We start from the raw sequence: 21,277 nt of genomic DNA on the forward strand, positions 1-21,277 counted from the left end.
ACAGTTCTTCGAGCAGGAGGTTCCACCCCCGTTCCAGGTAATGCTCTAGGGATATGCTAGGGATATAAGTACACGTCATTTTGTGAAATCATATTTTTATTAATGCATTTTAATTATTAGTATTTCTCAAATATAATTTCATGAAAGTCATCTATTCAGGTACAAAAATTCACAAATTAAAGCCACATTAGGGCGTTTCCACTTCTGAAAACTGAGCCACCAATGATACGGCACCAAGGAGGGGGGACCGCCCCTCTTTATTTTTTTTATATTTTTATCCCTGATTTTTTCCCATTTTAGTACCCAGTGCTCCTACCTAAGTCAGTTCTGGCATTGCTCCCTCTACCAACCCCGGGAGAGCCCACACTGAGCTCAAGTCTCCTCCTTACTTGAGGAGTGAACAGGCCGCTTCTTTTCACCCGACAGGGTGGGGCTTCTCTGGCCGGACGTAGCGGCCACATCTGCCGCACCCCATGTACAGCCCAGGACTGCCGCATGTTTTTGTTTTGGTGAGAATTTAACCCAGGACCTTCTTGCTGTGAGACGGCTGCACTACCAGCTGCACCACCGTGAATGTGCTTCCCTTGTAGGAAGGCTGGTGGTCCGTGTGAGTCTTTGTCCGATGCCAAGACCGACTACCGACTATCATTGGGGGTGTTTTAAACTGTTGTCTCCTGCAGGGATCTGGTCTTGTTCCGGACTGGGCCTGTGTGGCTCTGACGCAGACCCGGCTCACCCCGTACATCTTGGACGTGCTGCAGCTGCAGAGGATATCACTGGGCTTCGCCGTGCAGCCCCGGAATCGGCCCAGCGTGTATGCAATCTCCAGGCCGATCCGGCAGGTGATGTACGGGCTGCTGTTGGGCGGAGAGAAGTCGCTGAAGGTGAAGGAGCGAGACCGGGACGGTTCCCAGCTGATATACGTGCCGGTCCAACCCGCCTTTACTGAAACCAGCAAGAGACTCAGACTCAGCTCGCTGCATGAGGTGATGCTTCTTTTATGCGACACAATAATAACGTTGCACATGAATAAACAAGTGTCACAGATTCATGTCACCTCCTTTGAGGTTATTCTTTACACATTTTACGATAAACGATTGAAGTTTTACCATCCCGTCATCTCTCCTGCATGGTGGCGGCGCCAGGCGGACTCCTCTGAGCGTCTACTGGTCCTACTGGAAGCACTGGGTGTCACCGAGGAATCTCTGAGCCTCTTTCCCGATCAGCTGAAGCTCCCGGTGGCCGTCACCTGCTTCTGGCGGAGGACGGCTCAGCCTCCTACAGACGTGACCCTGCTGAAGGCGCTGCTGCTGGGAATCAGCAAGGGAGTCGTAACTGGACCCAATGCAGGTAAACGGGACCGGATCAGGCAGCAAAACTGCAGTAGAACTTAATGAGATGGCAGGATAAACATTCAACCCACATCCAAGTGGCCCCTCCTTGAATCAGAATCAGAATCAGGTTTATTAGGTCTGTTTAGAAAAACAGTTTTTGACTTCGGATACACCGGCGGCGACACAATGGTATTGTGCGGCTGTTTTCCAAAGGATAACACTGGGATAGGGGGGGGGGGGGGGGGGGGGGGAATACATCTTCGCACTGAATATCATACAATACACAATATCAAGTTGCAAAAAAACACCTCGCAGCACACGAAGCACAGACGTCACAGGACTTGCATGTGGGTGATGGGGGGTGGGCAAGCTGGGGGGGGGGGGGGGGCGTGGGGTCCCGGCACAGTTCATCCAAGTGAGCGCTGCGAACGCGTGGCGCTCGAACTCAAAACGTCCTTGTCAGTGGGGCTGATAAGAGGGGGGAGGCCAGGAAGGCGTTTGGATATGGGGAAAGGGGGGTGTGTCAGTGTGTATGTGAGAGTCTGTGACGCGCAGTGGTACAGTTCTGGGAGGTAGATCCGCAGGTGTTTATGAGAGAGGGGGAGGGTTGAGTTGGGTGCAGAGCGTCATGTTTACATTCCTCCAGGGAGATTGTGACGAAGGGGCTTGCCAGCCGCTCCATCAAGGCCAAATCAAATCAACAATTTGCAGGCAGCTCAGTAATTTTCCGTCTGCTTTCCAGTCTTCTGGTTCCTTTTTTTTTTTTTTTCTTTTTACCTTGTCTGCACACATATTAATGATTGATACCATGACGGTAGAAACCAAAGGTATATATATGTGCATTATTACTATGTTTAATATATTTACATACGCATACATATGCGTACACATACATAAATATACACATACAAACCCAGGGATTTTTTTTTGGGGGGGGGGGGGGGGGTGACAACATCCACTGCCAATCCAGGAAGCAGGAACACACGGTGACACACGTCAAGCACTGGAAATCTGCAACAAAAAACCACAAACAAAGCACGAAACCGGCACGGAGCCGACCAAAACATGAACAGCAATCGACCCAAATCTTGAAATCTGATCGCAGTCTGAGCTAAACTACCGCTACCTAACCCCAAAAACTACAGAGCAAGCATGCAGGTGAACAAGCCAGTGTGTATGTCTATGTGTGTGTATGCGTGTATGTATATGATCATGCGTGTGTGTGTGTGTGTGTGTGTGTGTGTGTATATGTGTGTACGTACGTGTGAGTGTACATGTCTTTGTGGCTGTGTGTGTGTGTGGCCGTGTATGTTTGTGTATATGTATGTGACTGAGTGGCTATGTGTGTGTGTGTGTGTGTGTGTGTGTGTGTGTGTGTGTGTGTGTGTGTGTGTGTGTGTGTGTGTGTGTGTGAGTGTGTAATAAACCAAACAAAGCTCCACCTGAAGTGTATCTATAGTGGGGGAGGGGGGGGAGCAACCCCGCCACCCGCGAGACCAGAGGCCGACACGGAAGAACCCGGAACCCAGGCCACCAGCAACCCCACAGAGGGGAGAAGTAGGAGGGAGGCAACCCACCGCCTGCGAGTCCTCACCCTTCAGGCCAACGACCCCCACCCGGCAGGGGGCCAGCCTGCCCGGAGAGACAGAGACGCCCCGGCAGCCGACGCGGGCAGGTGCACCCGCCCCCACGAAAGTGGCCCTCCAAGACCAGAGGGGCGCCCCGCCGCGGAGGCAGCGGGGGGGGACCGGAGACGGGCCCGGAGAGAGGGAACCCCCAAACAGGGCGACACCCGCGCAGGCCCGACAACGGAGGGCCCCGGCCCCAGACCCAGGCATCCCATTCATTCATCCATTCACCTATCCGATACCTATACTAATAATAAGATATACTATACATAATAATAATAATAATAATAATAATAATAATAATAATAATAATAATAATAATAATAATAATAATAATAATAATAACCATCTTAGTATAATATAATATTGATAAATTATTAAGTTTTGTTGTCCTGCCAATGGAGGCTCAAATCCTCCATGGCAGGACCCTTCCACACCGCATTCTCACCGACACAGACAAACAATCACGCACCGTTTCCCCCTCCCCGGGGGGGTCCAGCACCGCCAGAAGGCACCCCAGGCTGCACGGCGAGCCCCGCCAGGCCCGGGTATCCCGACCCACCTATCCCAGGCCGGCGAGGGAACGCGGGTGATGTGGGACCCCCTCCCGCCCCTGGTGTTGAGTGCATGTGATTAATGCCATAAAAACAGGGAGGGGGAGGGCCAAGTATCGATTTGACACCGACCCCCCACCCCCGAACTACGTGTCCTTGTCAAATGTATTTATTAAGTGTTGAATGTGCAGTGTCTACTTTGCTGTTAAAACCTTGAGGCGGGGAGTGCCGGGCGACGCGGGACAATGCCCCCCACGACCCGGCCCCCCCGCCTCTTCGCCTATGTGCGTATGAATCGTGTAGGGGGGGAAGGAGGGGGAGCGGAGGCCGAAGCCAGGAGGCAGGACCAGCAAAGCCGGCCCTGGTAAGACACCCGCACTCCCCCACCGGCCATCCAGTAGACGGGGGCCGGCCCTCCGAGCCGGGCCAGGGCCCCACCGTACCTCCACGGGCGCCGCCGGAGCCCCCAGACGGAGGGGGAAACGGTCCAACATCCCCCATTCATACTGACAACATAAGACAATAAGACATAGACACCTGGGAATGGTGCCACCCTGCCGCCGCGCCCGCCCGTGCACCCCCTGGTCAGGGGAGGCCCGATCCCCGGACCCGGCCCCCACCCCCCCCCCCTCCCCCCCCCCCCCCGGGGGGTGGGGCGCAGACAGCCCACCCAGGCAGGGCCGGGCCCTCCGAGTGGGACCCCCACGTCCACGGCCCAGCCCTCCCCGGGAGACGCCCTAGCCACAGCCCCCCGCCCGAGCCACCCCCATCCACCACCGCCATGAGGTAACCCCCCCCATAGGCCCCCAAGGCCCCCACCGGCCAGGGACAGGGCCCCACGGCCCCACCCACCGCCCCCCAGGGGCCACCAGAGGCCCGCGCCCCAGACCCCCCAAGCCGACCCCCAACCCCAAGGGCTACGAGATCACCACCCCCCCCGCCCCCACTAGGTAACGAAGCCAATAATCGGGGACCAGAGAGAGTGCAATTCAGCCGAATGTTGTTCAGTGGAGGCAGACATTATCTCACTACTAATATGATCTGATAAAAGATTCCTAAAATGGTTGATACATAAACTGGATTTTTGTTTCCAATTTACTAGAATGGTTTTCTTTGCGATACATAAGGCAGTGAGAACCCGGTGTGTCCAGTTAGGTTCCATTTGAATGTCTCCCAGGTGACCTAATATACATACCGTGGGGCACACTGGGATTCTGTAGTTGATCCATGTGGATAAATCCTCACAAATCTCCTTCCAGAACCTCTGTACCGGTGTACAGAACCATAAAGCATGCATATAATTATCTGGGGTGTTCTCTGTGCACTGTGAACAGATATTAGATGTGACAAAGCCCATCTGGAACATCCTTTGTCCAGTAAAGTGTATTCTATGAAGAACTTTGTACTGTATAAGTTGTAAGTTTGGGTTTTTAGTCATAGTAAACGTATTTAAGCATATTTGTGACCAAGAAAACTCGTCGGTATTAAGAGAGAGATCCGCCTCCCACTTGGAAATCGGGAGAGAGACTGAATCGTCCAGTTTAGACACTAACCTGTAGAGTTTTGATAACAACTTTAAAGTGCTTAGATTCAATAAATCTATTATCTTAGCGGGAAGTTGTAAGTCTAATTGGCTAATTTTATATGTTTTATTTATTATGGCCTTAAGTTGTTGGTACTCTAAAAATGTATTCCTGCTAACTCCGTATTGAACAATAAGTGTATTGAAAGGTACAAACTGTCCTCCTACAATTATGTGCTGTAAATACCGTATTCCTTGATCTCTCCATTGAACAAAGTTTACCATCTTTTTATCATTTTTCACGATGTCTGGGTTGTTCCATATGGGTGTACGGTCACATGGAAAAAGTGGAATTTTAGCTACTTTAAGAAATTCCCACCAAGCTGATAAAGTTGTGCTAATATTAATGCTTTTGAAACATTGATGATGTTTGATACTTTGACTAATAAATGGTAACTCTGAGATTTCTAGTTCGTTGCAAAACACTTGCTCTGAGTCCAGCCATTGACTATCTAAAGGATGATCTTTTGACCATTTTACAATATACTGTAATTTATTGGCTATGAAGTAATACTGAAAATTAGGTAGCTCTAAACCTCCATATTCTTTGGATTTTTGCAATGTCTTTAAACTAATACGTGGTGTTTTATTTTTCCACAGAAATTTTGATACATATGAGTCCAATGATTTAAACCAAGAAAGAGGGGGTTTGCATGGTATCATTGAGAAAAAATAATTTACTTTTGGTAAAACCATCATTTTAATGGTGGCTATTCTACCCATGAGTGAAATGGGGCTCTGACAGCCTAGGGGAGATGTTTATGCCTAAATATCTAATGTTCCCTAATTGTAATTGAGTATTGGTTATATTCCTAAAATTGCAGTTAACACACAAAACAGTGGATTTAGACCAATTAATAGAATAGTCAGACAGAGATGAAAATCCCTCTATAAGTGCAATTGTCTGTGATAGTGAAGATCGTGGGTTCTGGAGAAAGAGGAGTACTTCATCCGCATAAAGACTTATTTTGTGCTCTAATATTTTGAATTGTATACCTTTAATATTTTGATTTTGTCTAATAGCTGCTGCTAAAGGTTCAATAAATATTGCAAATAATGAGGGAGAGAGAGGGCAACCCTGTCTAGTGCCTCTTTGCAAGGTAAAACTAGTAGAGATTTGATCATTTGTCCTTACACGTGCCTTGGGAGAGCTGTATAATATTTTTATCCAGTCAATGAAAGATTCGCCAAATCCAAATTTATGCAAAGTTGCCAATAAAAACTTTCAATTTACCTTATCGAATGCTTTTTCCGCGTCTAAGGATATAATAGTAGTTTCCTGTTTATTGATACTGGAATAGTCTATAATATTTAATAATCTGCGAATATTAGTAGAAGAATGTCTACCTTTAATGAAGCCTGTTTGATCCGGATGTATAATAGAAGGGGTGACTCTTTTCAGACGTTCAGTAAGGGCCTTGCTAATTATTTTAAGGTCTACATTTATCAATGAAATTGGGCGGTAGCTCGATGGGAGCAAGGGATCTTTGTCCGGTTTTAATAAAAGACTAATATTAGCAGAGTTCATATTTAAGGGTAAGCTTTTATTCTCCCTAACATTTAGAATCATTTTATAAAATGTTGGTGCTAATATGCTCCAAAATTCCTTATAGCTGGGAAACCATCTGGGCCCGGAGCTTTATTATTGGGCATATGTTGAAGAGCTTCATGGAGTTCTCCTATTGAGAGCGGTGAGTCTAAATTCGTAACTTGTTCCTGATGTAACTTCGGCAGGTTAATTTCTCCAAGAAACTCATTAATGGATTGATCAAATGGTTCAATTTGTAACGAGTATAATTTATAGTAAAAGTCTCTAAAGACTGAATTTATTAAACAGGGATCATGTGTAACTTCCCCTGACTGGTCCTTAATAGATGTTATGGTTGTTTTTTCTTTGTTTCTTTTTAATTGATTGGCTAAGTATTTTCCCGATCTGTTAGCATGTGCAAAGTTTTCCAGGCGAAGCCTTTGTACTAGAAACTGTGTTTTTGCGTCAATTATTTTATTTAATTCTATTTTAGTTTTCCTTATTCTGTTATGGATACGTTCATCTGCAGAGGTCTGGAAGGCCTCCTCTAGCGACTTTATTTCACATTCTAATTATTTTGTTTTTAAGTTGTCTTTTCTTTTCTTATTTGAGGAAAAGGAAATTATTTTGCCTTGCATTACTGCTTTTCCTGCTTCCCATAGGATGCTCGCTGATATTTCCGGCTGGTCGTTATTTTGTAAAAATATATCCCATTCTTTCTTAAAAAAATTAGTAAAGTCGGGGTCTTTGAGCAATGATGTATTAAATCTCCAAATTTTGGAGGATGATACGCTCCCCCTCTTCCCCAGAGTGAAAGAAACAGGTGCGTGATCGCTAATAATGATTGGGTGGATTTGTGATTCTGAGATATCTCTCATCAGAGAGCTACTGACTAAAAAATAATCTAACCTAGAGTATGAGTGATGAACAGCTGAGAAAAAAGTGTAGTTCCTAAGAGTTGGGTGTAAAGAGCGCCATGTATCGCAAAGACCCAGATCATTCATGTATTGCTTAACAATACTTGCTGACTGCCAACTCCTGTGTCCGCCTGCATTTCTGAACCTGCAGGTTCAGTAATGTTCAGGACCCTGTCCACTCCAGGGTCCAGAACCATGTCGAAGTCTCCTCCGATAATGACTGTGTTGTCTAGGTGAGCAAAAAGTGAAGTGAAAAAAGAGTGAAAAAACGAGGAGTCATCAACATTTGGACCATATACATTAGAGTTACATAAATTCAAGCTTGGAATTTGCAAGATTAAAATTAAATATCTACCCTCTGAGTCAATGTGTGTGTCCTTTACAGTGAAATGTATTCTTTTATGAATAAGAATTGCTACCCCTCTTTGTCTGGAGTTGTAACAGGCTGAGAAAACATGTGGAAATTGTGCCATGGCCAATGTATCTGCTGAAGCTTTAACTAAGTGTGTTCCTTGCAGTAGGACAATGTCTGCCTGCAGAGTTTGTATCTGGTTAAGAAGTTTTAATCTCTTTAAACTGTTCCCGGCTCCGTTTACATTCCAGGTGACAAACTTTAATTTATCCATAATCCAATCATTGAAGTAACATTATATGTAAGTGGTAATGTTGCATGAGAAGCTGTTGTATGTGTGTGTGCCATGTTATTCTAAATGTGTGATATGTGTATTTTTTACCAGTTTACCAAACCGAAACAGAAAGTGCAGCAGGGTGGGACATAGAGGGAAAAAAGAAAAAAAAGGGGAAAGGGAGTGGGGAGAGGTGGGGGGGGGGGGGGGGGGGGCGGGGTGGGGAGATAATCCTAAACATAATAGAAAAAAAATAAAGAAAAGAAAAAAAAGAGAGAGAAAGGCAATCACCAGTGTGAGCCTATAACTTACCGAGACTAGCAGAGCAAAAATTATTAATACATTAATATGTACCGAGAATGTTTTATGTAAATATATCTAATCTAATCACCAAGTGTTTATGAACGAGGGGGTCATCTTTGGTGGACATCTGTATCGGATGGATCCTCCCTAGGGAGCAGGCATGTCCCTCCGGGAGGAGACCCCGGGGAAGACCCAGGACATGCTGGAGAGACTATGTCTCTCGGCTGGCCAGGACTAGAGGACCTGAAACCAGGACTAGTGGAGCTGCAACCAGAACCAGCCCCCCCTTGTTGGTAGGTCCATAGAAAAATGGCATGGTAAGGGCCGAGCTACTGGCGTCACACAATACAACAAGTTGATTGCCTGGCGGAGAATGCCACCACCCATGACAAAAGTAGCGTAAGCGTTTGTAAGGTGGGGTTCATTACATGAATTTGGATCGGTATTAGCTCGTGCCCCTGCGGACACCGACCCTGACCCGTAAACATGCCCCGGCGGACCTCCGTGTTTCTGGGTTGATGCATCAGTGACGACGGGTGTCTCTGTTCTGCAGCGTCTCAGATGGGAAATCGTTGTGGTGGAAAGAAGCCGGACATGGGCGTGGTCTACGCCTTCAACCAATGGCAGGCCTGCCTGAAGGACAGCGTCCACCTCAACCAGCTGCTGGGCTTCCCTCTGCCGGAGCCGGAGATCGCACGGTGAGACTTTCACCAGTTCCAGTCGTATTTCTGACGAGTAGTCGTGTCTCTTCAGGGTCGTCTGTTGCTCATGTCCAAACGTTGTTTTTTTTATAATTTGCTGCCATAAAATTCAATATGAGCTAATATTTGTCATGAAATGGTTCAGTGTCTCTTAACTTATTTTGTTTTCTATTGTAAAACATCGTGGTCCGTCTGACGTGACGGTTCTGCATCGTCACATCAGACGGACAGGCGGCCTGAAGATGAGACGTTGTTGTTGTTGTTGTTGTTGTCTAGGTTGTATCAGGGGACGACGGTCCACCAGCTGGTGGACAGGATGAGGAGTGGAGGGAGGCTGAGGGACTTCCTGAAGAGAACCAGCGTGGATCAGTACCACAGGATGCTGTCTGCGGTCCAATTACACACTAGCACAGCTCCAGCGGGCCCGGGAGAGCCAGCAAAGAGCGGCGGCCCGGCAGAACCAGCAGAGAGAGACGGCCCGGCAGAACCAGCAGAGAGAGACGGCCCGGCAGAACCAGCAGAGAGAGACGGCCCGGCAGAACCAGCAGAGAGAGGCGGCCCGGCAGAACCAGCAAAGAGAGATGGCCCGGCAGAACCAGCAGAGAGCCGGGGCCGGCTCCTCTGATGGAGAAGGTTCTGATCATGATGGTTGATCAATAATCTATTATCTTTACTGTGGTCTGGTTTTACTGGTTTATGAGGAAAGTTCAGGTTCTGGTTCTGTTTTAATTATTTCAAAATCTGTTTTTTACTGGTTACGGGTCAGATTCTTTTGTATTACATATTTTTATCTGGGGACTTCAGAACCACCGACGGTGTCACAACTGGACGAACCTGCGGTGACGTCACAGGTTTAACTAGAGGGCTGTTTTTTACGTGTATTCGATCAATTTTAACTTTAGCCCGTCTCCTTGTTGTGATGGATTTATATGTGAGTCCTTGTTGTTTTAAAGAGTTTATCAGACTCCTTTATTGTCAGTTGACACATTTAATGAAATGTTTTTGTAAAAACTTATATTGCACTTGTGAGGTTAATCAACATTTTTGAATTAGTTTTGTGCTTATGAAACCATTAGAATCAGAATCAAGTCAAGTCAGAGAGCTGACTGTGTTTTAGACATGCTTATCACATGTTACCAGTTACAATAGCCACTCCCTAAACTACTCAGGGGTTTGGGCTGGTCCACAACTGTCTCATGGTCAGTTGGACAATTCTGTTGGAAAACCCTCAACAGAAAGGATGTCTGTTTGCGCTGCATAACATAGATTAGTTGCTCTTCAACTGAAATGTCCTGTTTATCTGTTTGTATCCTCCCATTGTCCATCCACTGTCCACCATTGGTTGTCTTAAAATGGTCATGTTCCTGTCAGTTTTTCAATAAATACCTCCTGCAAAGAAGGACCCAGCAAGCATTTGTCGAGAGCATCCGAGAGGGCCATGCTCTGCAAGCTCCGACTTTGCTTCCCTTTTGCTCAGAAGGCCTGAACAATCATTTCTAACAGTCTCTGTGTCTTTCCTAAGTTATTAATTTATGTATGTTGATTTAGGAACCTAACTGCACTTTACACTTTTAACTCACTTTTCCAGTTGATTAAAGTCATGAATCACATCTGCTTTGTGTGTTGTCTGGTCCATCGGTGCGTTAAGATGCATTTAATCGGTCGGAGACGTGTTCAAATACACATCTTTGATAATAGAATTATTGAACCTAAGCACCCTAAAGTTGCTATTGAAACTTTACAGGTTAGCGGGCGGGCGCGGCAGCAGGGTGGAGCCATTCTCAGGTGTCTATGTCTTATGTTGTCAGTATGAATGGAAGGATGTTGGACCGTTTCCCCCTCTGCCTGGGGGCTCCGACGGCGCCGGGGACGCCCGTGGAGGTACGGTGGGGCCCTGGCCCGGCTTGGAGGGCCGGCCCCCGTCGATCTGGATGGCCGGTGGGGGAACGTGGACGTCTTACCAGGGCCGTCTCTGCTGGTCCTGCCTCCTGGCTTCGGCCACTGCTCCCCCTCCTTCCCCCCCTACACGATTCAAACGCACGTAGGCTATAGGGGGCGGGGAGTCCGGGGCGTGGGGGACACTGTCCCGCGTGGCCCGGCACTCCCCGACCCACGGTTTTAATAACACCGTAGACACCGCACACTCAACATTTAATAAAGACATTTAACAAGGATACTTAGCGTTCTGGAGGGGCAGGTCATTCCTGTTTTTATTGCATTAGCCACATGCACTCAACACCAGGGGCGGGGGGGGGGCCCACATCACCCGCATTCCCTCGCCGGCCTGGGACACGGGTCGCGATGCCCGGGCCTGGCGGGGCTTGCCGCGCAGCCTGGGGGGCCTTCTGGCGGGGCTGGACACCCCCGGGGAGGGAAACGGTGCTGGACCCCCCAGGCAGGGAAACAGTGCTGGACCCCCCGGGGAGGAGGAAACGGTGCTGGACCCCCCGGGGAGGGGGAAACGGTGCTGGATCCCCCGGGGAGGGAAACAGTGCTGGACCCCCGGTGAGGGAAACGGTGCTGGACCCCCCGGGGAGGGGAATGGTGCTGGACCCCCCGGGGAGGGAAACGGTGCTGTATGGAAGGATCCTGCCATGGAGGATTTGGGCCTATTATTATTATTATATCATATTATATTATATTATTATTATTATTATTATTATAGATATCAGATAGGTGAATGGATGAATGAATGGGATGCCTGGGTCTGGGGCCCTCCGTTGTCGGGCCCGCGCGGGTGTCGCCCTGTTGGGGGGTTCCCTCTCTCCGGGCCCGTCTCCGGTCCCCCCCGCTGCCTCCGCGGCGGGGCGCCCCTCTGGTCTTGGAGGGCCACTTTCATGGGGTGGGTGCACCTGCCCGCGTCGGCGGCCGGGGGCGGCTCTGTCTCTCCGGGCAGGCTGGCCCCCTGCCGGGTGGGGGTCGTTGGCCTGGAGGGTGAGGGCCTCCTGGTCACGTGTCCGGATTGCCTGGGCAGCTGTCCACCGCCACCGGATCCCTGGCTGCTTCTTCCCGTAGTCGTGGGGGCCCCATGTCTCCTCGGCTGCCGCCGGGGGGGGTGGACCTCGCTGGCGGTGCATTGCCTCCCGCCCTCTTATATAAACAGTATAAACATTTAAGGTGCAGCAGTTTGAGGTAGAGACAGAAAAGAAAAGAAAAAGGGACAGTTCTGAATAAAAATAAACAAATAAACAGCAATTATACAAAAAATTATACAAATTATACAAAGAAATACACATTGAGGGGTGCAGCTGAGTGAGGCAGACATGGTTGTCAAGGAAGGTGCTAGATGATTTTTGCAGGTGATTGGTTACTCTGAGACTCTATTATTTGTGGGAGTTCATCAGAGCAACTGCTTGTGGGAAGAAACTGTCCCTGTGTCTAGAGGTTCTGGCGCACAGAGCTCTGTAGCGCCGTCCAGAGGAGGAGTTGGAACAGACTGTGTCCCGGGTGTGAGGGGTCTGGTCCTGGTCCTGGACCTGGTCCTGGGTGTGAGGGGTCTGGTCCTGGTCATGGACCTGGTCCTGGGTGTGAGGGGTCTGGTCCTGTTCCTGGTCCCGGGTGTGAGGGGTCTGCAGAGATTCGACCTGCCCGTTTCCTGGTCCTGGACCGGCACAGGTCATCGATAAATGGAAGGTTAGTCCCAACTATCCTCTCTGCAGTCCTGATTGTCCACTGCAGTCTGTGCCTGTCCAGTTTGGTGGCCGATCAAACCAGACAGTGATGGAAGAGCAGAGAACAGACTGGATGATGGCAGTGTAGAATGTGATCAGCAGCTGCTGTGGCAGGTTAAACTTCCTGAGCTGCCGCAGGAAGTACAACCTCTGCTGAGCCTTCTTCCTGACGGAGTTGATGTGGGTGTACCACTTCAGGTCCCGGGAGATGGTGGACCCCAGGAACCTGAAGGAGTCTGTTGTGGAGACGGTGCTGTTGAGGATGGGGAGGGGTGGCGGCGGGTTTTTCCTGAATTCCACTGTCATCTCCACAGTCTTGAGCGGGTTCAGCTCCAGGTGGTTCTTACTGCACCAGTGGACCAGCTGTTCCACCTCCCATCTGTACGCGGACTCGTCACCTTCCTGGATCAGGCCGATGACGGTGGTGTCGTCCGCGTACTTCAGGAGCTTCACAGACGAGTCCCCTGAGGTGCAGTCGTTAGTGTAGAGGGAGAAGAGCAGTGGCGAGAGGACGCACCCCTGGGGGGCGCCAGTGCTGATGGTGCGGGTGCTGGATGTGATGCTCCCCAGCCTCACCTGCTGCCTCCTGTCACTCAGGAAGCTGGTGATCCACTGACAGGTGGGGGCAGGCACGGTGAGCTGGGTGAGCTTCTGGTGGAGGATTGCGGGAGCGATCGTGTTGAACGCCGAGCTGAAGTCCACAAAAAGGATCCTCGCATAAGTCCCTGGGGTGTCGAGATGACGCAGGATGTGGTGCAGTCCGATGTTGACTGCGTCATCCACCGTCCTGTTTGCCCGGTAGGCAAACTGCAGGGGGTCGAGCAGGGAGCCTGTGATGTCCTTCAGGTGGCTCAACACCAGCCGCTCAAAGGTCTTCATGACCACAGACGTCAGGGCGACGGGTCTGTAGTCATTTAGACCTGTGATGGTGGGTTTCTTGGGGACTGGGATGATGGTGGAGCGTTTGAGGCATGAGGGCACCTCACACAGCTCCAGGGACCGGTTGAAGATCCGTGTGAAGGTGGGAGCCAGCTGCTCGGCGCAGACTCTCAGGCAGGAGGGGGACACGCCGTCCGGGCCTGGAGCCTTCCTGATCTTCTGCCGCTTGAACAGCCGACGTACGTCCTCCTCACAGATCCTGAGTGCAGGCAGGGTGTTAGGTGGGGGGAGGGAGGTAGACAGAGGAGGGGGGGGGGGGGTAGGGGTTGGCTGTGGCGAGGTGTGAAAAGGCGGGCAGTGAGGGGGGTGGTGGAGGTGGAGCAGCAGGGGGGGAGGGGGGGATGGTGCTGGTGATGGTGATGATGATGATGATGATGATGATGATGATGATGATGATGAGTCGTGGAACCGGCAGTAAAAATGTCTATGTCAAACCATTCAAAAGTTATAGCATTTACTCTGGGTTATTTACTGTGTGTGTGTGTGTGTGTGTGTGTGTGTGTGTGTGTGTGTGTGTGTGTGTGTGTGTGTGCGTGTGTGTGTGTGTGTGTGTGTGTGTGTGTGAGGGGGGGTATTTACTGGTGGGGGGGTATTTAATCAAATCCAAGATGGCAGCTATGTCAACCCTTTGTCAGGTCTGTGGAATTGTAATGTTATAAGTCACTTCATGTGAGATATTTTATTCATACTGGGTCTGAATTTTGGATGTTTTGCAAGATCTTCAAGATTTTCTCACTCTGAGATCTCTGTGACATTTATTTTGTGACATTTTAGTATCAGTCTGCCTCAGAATTGTTTGAGGCCTAGTTTGATGCTGGACTGTTTGGAGCCTGCCTCCTCTCTTGAACTCTCTAGCTCTATAGTAGCTGGCATCCATCAGGCTATCTTCCCCCTCTAGCCCTGCATCGGCTAGCCTGGCTGCTGGCCTGCTCCAGCCCTGCATCGGCTAGTTTCCACCTGGCTGCTGGCTTCCTCCAGCCCTGCATCGGCTAGTTTCCACCTGGCTGCCGGTCTCATCCACCCCTGCATCGGCTAGCCTGGCTGCTGGCTTCCACCACCCTGCATCGGCTAGCCTGGCTGCTGGCTTCCACCAGCCCCTGTTGTCAGGTAAGGGCATTTGCTTCGAAGGAGATATGAGGAAGGAAGAGAATGAATAAAAGAGGTCCCATGAAAGACAAACATAATGCATGAGCCGGGGCAGCTTTGGAAACATTATGGAAGACGGCCTATCCTGCGGCACCTTTGAAGTGTACATTTCCGGGAATACACAGAGACAAATGAAAAAAGCAAGAAAAATAAATAAATAGAAGAAGAAACGTGTACACTACCAAGGTTGTGACTGGGAGAGTATTAAAGATTAGGATTTTTTGAGCTAGCCAGGAGTTGAACCTAGAATCTTCTGATCCGTACTCAGACGCGTTATCCATTGCGCCACTAGCCCTTTTTGATTGTAACATGTGGAAACACACGTGGTGTAACAACTCAGATGTCCCAACCAAAGTAGATGGCAGTGGCCAAAGCCATAGCCGAGTACAGTGATGAAATAGAGTCCCGCTCTGGGAAGATGAAAAATAATTGCAGTCCTTCGAGCCGGAGTTGAACCAGCGACCTAAGGATACCTGTTTTACTGGTTCTACAATCCTCCGCTCTACCAACTGAGCTATCGAAGGAGGATGCATGCTGACGGCTCCATGACTTGTGTATTCTTCTACCAAGGCGCGAAACTGGGAAAAGGAAACATTTTACATGAATTATTGTCTACCTTATGCACCACAACAGACGAGGTGGCCGAGTGGTTAAGGCGATGGACTGCTAATCCATTGTGCTCTGCACGCATGGGTTCGAATCCCATCCTCGTCGTGCTTGTTTCGTCTGCGCTTTGAGGTGTTCCTTAGAGTTACTATGAGGTGTTTTTATCCCAGCCTGGCATGATGCTGTACTTGCTTGAAATAACCTAAGATGCTCAGTATCATTACCTGTAAGCTACACTTTTTCATATAGTATAGAGTCAATACAATACAAGCTAAGTGCTTTCCAGAGACCAATCACATGACCCCCAAACAATTGTCAAATAAACACTGGCAAGGAACAAACCCCTTTTCAGAGAAAAGACCTGCTGAAAACCAGGTGGCTAGAGAAAGAAGAGGAGTGAGATAGAAAAGAAAGGATGAAGAACAGAGAAAATGTTGTCAAAGGTAAAACAAGTGCAGATATATTAGTATTAATGAACCGTTAACAGGACAACTAACAGTTCGATGTAAATATGACTCATTCCTGGTTAGTTGTTGGACTACAGAGACCACTATATAAACAGGTGTAGACAGCAGACATTGATGTCTAGTTGAACTACATCATCGATGACTAGTTTAATGAGGACTAGTGGAATAATGGCTAGTTAAATAAGTAGTTGAAAGAGGATGAGTTGAATAAGGTATAGTTGAATGAATCCATGAATTGCCCTTTCTACAGTTATCTAGAAATTAAATCTGATTTCTCGATATATGCCACCTCACATGCTTGATATGCCACCTCACAACTTTCCTCTCAGAAGCAGCTGCTGTCATTAATGACATCACCAAGGATGATGGTTCTGGACGTAAATAACAGAAATCATTAAAATAAAAAAAATGTTGAAGCAAAGCAGCCATGAAGACCATTTGTACAAGTGTTTGAACCGGCATTTTTATATGTTTCATACCTGTGTAGATGGTTTTGTATACGATTAAGGGAGAATAGAAAATAAACGAGGAAGTATTGAATGATGATCAATAACCTGCTGCACAGTTTCTGTAGTTTAGTGGCTATCGTGTTTGTCTCACATGAAAAAGGTCCTTGTCTGGCTGAACTTCTGGATCAGGACCTCTCAGTGAACAGAGCATATCATCCACTGGAAGATTTACAGCACGGTTTTGTATTAGAAGAACTTCATCAATGACTTTTGGCTTTTTCAGCCAGAAAACCACAACTATGGTGTGTGAAAGAGTGATTTTTATCTTATTGACCATTGTTCATATGTATCAGTCATGCATATCCAAAACAGGTTCACTCCCCGTCGGGGAATCAAACCCCCGCTGTTATTTAACCACCAGCGGGGACGCCCCTCGCATCAGCAGGGCCAATTCACTGTCCTTACTGTCCACGCGTCACCTCCATCCTGCCCCTTTTGACACCTCTACGGACAATAAACTGCAAAGCCTGCTGAGCTTTGGAGTCATTCCTTAATTTACTTTGTTCCAAAATCATGGGCCAGCTGTAGAAATCTAGGCTGGTCTCAGAGTGAGGCCTTAAAGTTGAAATTAAAGCTTCCCATGTTCACATAGGACTGTGGCCCAACACTGTTTATCGTGAAAGGACATGTACCATCAAGTACCTTCTCTGACTAAACTCACACATTTAACAAACGTGTCCATAAAGTGGAAGTACAGCAGTTATCCTTTCTTTAAAACTGAAATAAATGTGTTTGTTTGATTGAATCAGAAACGTTAGTCAACAAAATTTGAGAGTTCAAAAGAGAACTCAATGACCAGCGAAGGTAGCTAAACCAAAGTGTCCTCTAATGGGTGAATGTGAGTTAGGACACCAGATGTAACTAGCTGAAGGCTCTATAACCACAGAGGGAATCTCAATCTCAATCTTCTGATTCGAAGTCAGACGCCTTGTCCGTTAGGCCATGTGGTCCATGATTTTTCTACTCTTTAACGCAATGAACTGTGGGTAATTCCCTTTCCAAAAGTCTGCGGAGATGCTGACTTACGGTAAGGGAGCAGTAAGGGCTCAAAATGTCTGCTGGGAGCCCTCGCGCACTTAACGATTTTAGGAATGGGACAGCCCTAAACCCTTAACGACTTTAGGAATGACTCACTGCTGGTTCTGCTAGTATTTCTCACAAGCTTGCTTAATTATAGCCATGAGTACTTTGTCAAAAGTACTCATGGTCTTAGTGAACGTGTATGCTCTCTGTTTTGTCATTCTATTGGAGAACTTCTAATCTCTCCTTATTTTTGTAATAAGTAGGTAGCTGAACCAAATTTTCCTCTAAAGAGTAAATGTGAGTTAGGATACCAAATTTAACTATCTGAAGGCGCTGTAACCACAGAGGGACTTGAACCCTCAATCTTCTGATCCGAAATCAGAGTTAATACTACCATTTTAGTTAATGTGCTTGCCGTTGTTAAGTGTACTAAGCGTTAGCGTACCAAACAGAAGAGAAGGTGAAGCCTTTAACCAACCTTGCAGACGACCAGACACTGAATAATCTTTTCCACAAAGTCTGTTTTTTATCATTACAGGAGTGGTATACTTAATTCTTAGTTTAAAGCAGGGGTCGGCAAGTAAGTTTGGCCTCGGGCCGAATTTTTTCGGAGCAACTGAATGGTGGGCCAGAACATCACATAAATCAGGCGAAACATGTTTTTTTTTCTACTAAACAAAACTTTTTTCCCCTTATCTATAGGCTACTAGTATTATTATACTATTATATCTTGTACAAAAAAGTAGTTTAAGAAAGTCATTAGTTTAAATAAAGTAACTTGAATTTGCTACAGACTGTTATTAGTGTGTTATTACTGCTTTAGCGCTACTCTGTGGCTGCGTTATGAAACCGCTTATTACTAACTTGGTGATAATAATATTATTTTCTGCCAAGCTACTAACAAATGCAGTCCTTCTTTAAAATACACAGAACGACATTAAACACATGAAAAACCCATGACGCACCTATGAACAGTAGCACGGACAGTCAGTACGTGCACACGGAGCAGCTCTCTGTGTCTCCTGAAGGAGTGAGAGGATATGCAAATGAGGGGGATTTTCCGACGTATTTTTACATATATAATGGACGTTTTACCATTTAAAAGACCAACAGCAAAACTCAAGGTAAGTTATCAGTTGTATTTTTCACAGTTTAAACCACAACAAATACGTCTTACCATTTCAACAGCTTCAGGAGTTCTGCCGGGAGTCTGTGCCTACGTCACTCCTGAATATTTGTGTGCACCTCTAATTAAGGCCCCCCTATGCTACAGGTGACAGGGAACTATACAGAATTGTGTGCGTCCAGAATCATGAAGATTCTACTTTTATTTTATTTTATCTTTTCTAAATAAAGGCTTTGAATTCTCTATGAAATTGTTGTTTTTGTGAGAGTAAATAATAATAATAAAAAAAAAAAAAAAATTGTTTATCAGATTATCAATGTCATCTGGCGGGCCAGATATTATTGGAGACGGGCCAATTTTTGCCCGTGGGCTGCCAGTTGCCGACCACTGGTTTAAAGGCTCTGCTGGGATTTGAACCCAGGATCTCCTGTTTACAAGACAGATGCTTTGACCAACTAAGCCACAGGGCCCTCAACACACGTCTTCAACTTGTTATAAAAACCCTGTTGACACAACAAGTTCATTCTTCCTCTGGAGCAGCTTTATTTCACCTCACTGTGATATATTTAGTACACAAACCTGTTCCACTACTGTCCTGGCTTTATGTGAAGTAACAGAGCTATGAAGGATGGTAACTTTTATACTTACCATATATGGTTACCTGCCCTGAAAAGGGTTCAGTTAAAGCAGGTCTTGTGTGTTCCAGCAAAGATCTGATGTTGTCATTAGATTTGAATAACTCAAGACTTTAAGCTGGTCTGATTTTTGCTGGAACCAGAATTATAATTCAGGCTTCAATTCTGCCAGTATGTGATCAATTATACCAATAATATCAATTATATTGTTGTCAGCTTTATGTCAGTTTTATCTTCACTTGTGCCACAAGGTGAGGCACTGCAATTCTTCATGAGCAAATGTGTATTTCTTTACGTGGTGTGTCTGACAGATTTGGTCCCAGTGGTCAAAAGGGAAAGAGCCTCCCCCAAAGTCAGGGATTGTGTGTCTGAGTCACAACCTGGTTGTACAGCAGAGTGGCACAGCGGAAGCTGCTGGACCATAACCCATGTCTTATAATAAAGCACTTGATATCATTTACAAAGCACAAACAACAACAACATGTTTTGATGACATTGATAGTTCAACCATGGTGGTGAAATGGAGAAATGACATGTAGCTTCATAAGACAGTGGCGATTTTGGTCTGTAAATTTTGGTGGGGCCATGCTGGAAAATCTTATGCAATCAGTATCAAGTGAGAGAAGGGATCACAGCCCCTTTGACCACAAATCACACAAACAGTGCCAATCTAACGACATATATTATCATATCAATAGCGCTACCAAATGGGCAGTGTTCAAGAGCTCATATCAAATACTCAAGATCGAAACAGCAACGTGACAACAATAAAAACACAATGCACAATCACGACCGTGCACGAGCATGGCGTGTACGGCGTATACTCTCCCAGCGGGAGAGTATATCACTCTGCTTGAGTTCTTCTGCCGGGAGTCGGCGAAGAATATGCGCCGGATCGAGGAGGAGGAGTCCCCCTTCAGGGGAACACGCCTGGCTCGAGGGGGGCCCAGGTGTGTTCAGCCCCAGGGGAGACGACGTCGGCACCAGCCCCGGTCTGTTCCGGCTCCTGTGATGGTCCTGGACCCCCCGGGTTCCCCCCCCGAGCCAGCGCCGAGGACCCGGCCCCAGCCATTTCAGCACCACAGACAGGTAAACAGCTCCATCAGCGTCGGGGAGCCCACGTGAGGTTGTGTCCCCCCCACACCCTACCCACACATGTATCGCCAGTTGCACATTACACAAAGTCCACTATATTTCAAAGAATATAAGGACATGGTCAGTTCCACAATAAAAATCTCTTAGACTCACCGTTGACAATCACTTCTTGAAGAGGAATGATGCTCTGCGGTCCTTCATATGTGCAAACTTCCCACTTCCCAAACGTTTTATTTCCAACTTCTGCTCAATTGATAAAGTGCTAAATCGCACACTCACCAAATAGTCAACTTCATTCATTTTGAAAGAATGAAACGTCACCTATCAATCAAAGTACGTATTAACCATAGACGGCATTAGCCAAGCTAGCATGGCATGTGCAGAGCCCACCTTTGCAGACCTTTTCAGAGCAGCCAATGAGAGGCGCTCTGGGGCCCTGAGCTCGCGGCCCCACTGTCGAAGCTAATGTGTGCGCTGTACACGCGCACGCGCGCGCAGCAGTTCACCAGTTCACAACATTACAGGCAGAGGTGCCAGCTCCGCTGTGCCCCACCGAGCGGAAACAAAGGAGGGGCTGGATCAGGCAGGGCCAACTATTTACACACAGTTACACTACAAAAAGTGTCAGCAGATGAAATTAAGTTGCATCAAATGAAAACTGCGGACATTTCATTGGAGACAAATTTATTATGAACTGACACATAAACTTCCCCTGCGCAGCAGCGCCCTCTGGTGGGGCCGTGCCCCACCGGCACCTAAAGCAAAGCTATTGAAGAAAATCACATTGAATGTTTCATAACCAAACTTAATTCAAAACATTCAATTCTTAAAGTTATTCTAAGAGATGTGGACTGCTTTAGAGCGGGGTAATGTCTGGTTCCTCTCCT

General features: G+C 47.5%; 1 protein-coding gene and 4 non-coding genes across 5 annotated transcripts in view; 2 read left to right on the forward strand and 3 right to left on the reverse strand.

Annotated features, from left to right (window-relative positions):
- Window positions 1-10,724, forward strand: part of LOC133451765 (zinc finger protein 271-like) — a 28,173-nt gene extending 17,449 nt beyond the window's left edge. The window contains exons 3-7 of the mRNA XM_061730907.1: window positions 5-37; window positions 681-986; window positions 1,146-1,350; window positions 9,026-9,170; window positions 9,450-10,724. Of these exons, the coding sequence (XP_061586891.1) occupies window positions 5-37; window positions 681-986; window positions 1,146-1,350; window positions 9,026-9,170; window positions 9,450-9,798 (1,038 nt within the window). The 3' untranslated portion in view covers window positions 9,799-10,724. The remainder of the gene's footprint in view (window positions 1-4; window positions 38-680; window positions 987-1,145; window positions 1,351-9,025; window positions 9,171-9,449) is intronic.
- Window positions 10,725-15,151: 4,427 nt separating this feature from the next.
- Window positions 15,152-15,224, reverse strand: trnar-acg (transfer RNA arginine (anticodon ACG)). The gene has a single exon. It is a non-coding gene; the product is annotated as a tRNA-Arg (tRNA).
- A 140-nt stretch (window positions 15,225-15,364) lies between these two features.
- On the reverse strand, window positions 15,365-15,453 carry trnay-gua (transfer RNA tyrosine (anticodon GUA)). Its single transcript is given in 2 exon segments — window positions 15,365-15,400; window positions 15,417-15,453. It is a non-coding gene; the product is annotated as a tRNA-Tyr (tRNA).
- Window positions 15,454-15,561: 108 nt separating this feature from the next.
- Window positions 15,562-15,643, forward strand: trnas-gcu (transfer RNA serine (anticodon GCU)). The gene has a single exon. It is a non-coding gene; the product is annotated as a tRNA-Ser (tRNA).
- A 3,413-nt stretch (window positions 15,644-19,056) lies between these two features.
- Window positions 19,057-19,130, reverse strand: trnat-ugu (transfer RNA threonine (anticodon UGU)). The gene has a single exon. It is a non-coding gene; the product is annotated as a tRNA-Thr (tRNA).
- Between the last annotated feature and the right edge of the window lie 2,147 nt (window positions 19,131-21,277).

The sequence above is a fragment of the Cololabis saira genome, chromosome 10, assembly GCF_033807715.1.
Source record: "Cololabis saira isolate AMF1-May2022 chromosome 10, fColSai1.1, whole genome shotgun sequence".
NCBI lineage: Eukaryota > Metazoa > Chordata > Actinopteri > Beloniformes > Belonidae > Cololabis > Cololabis saira.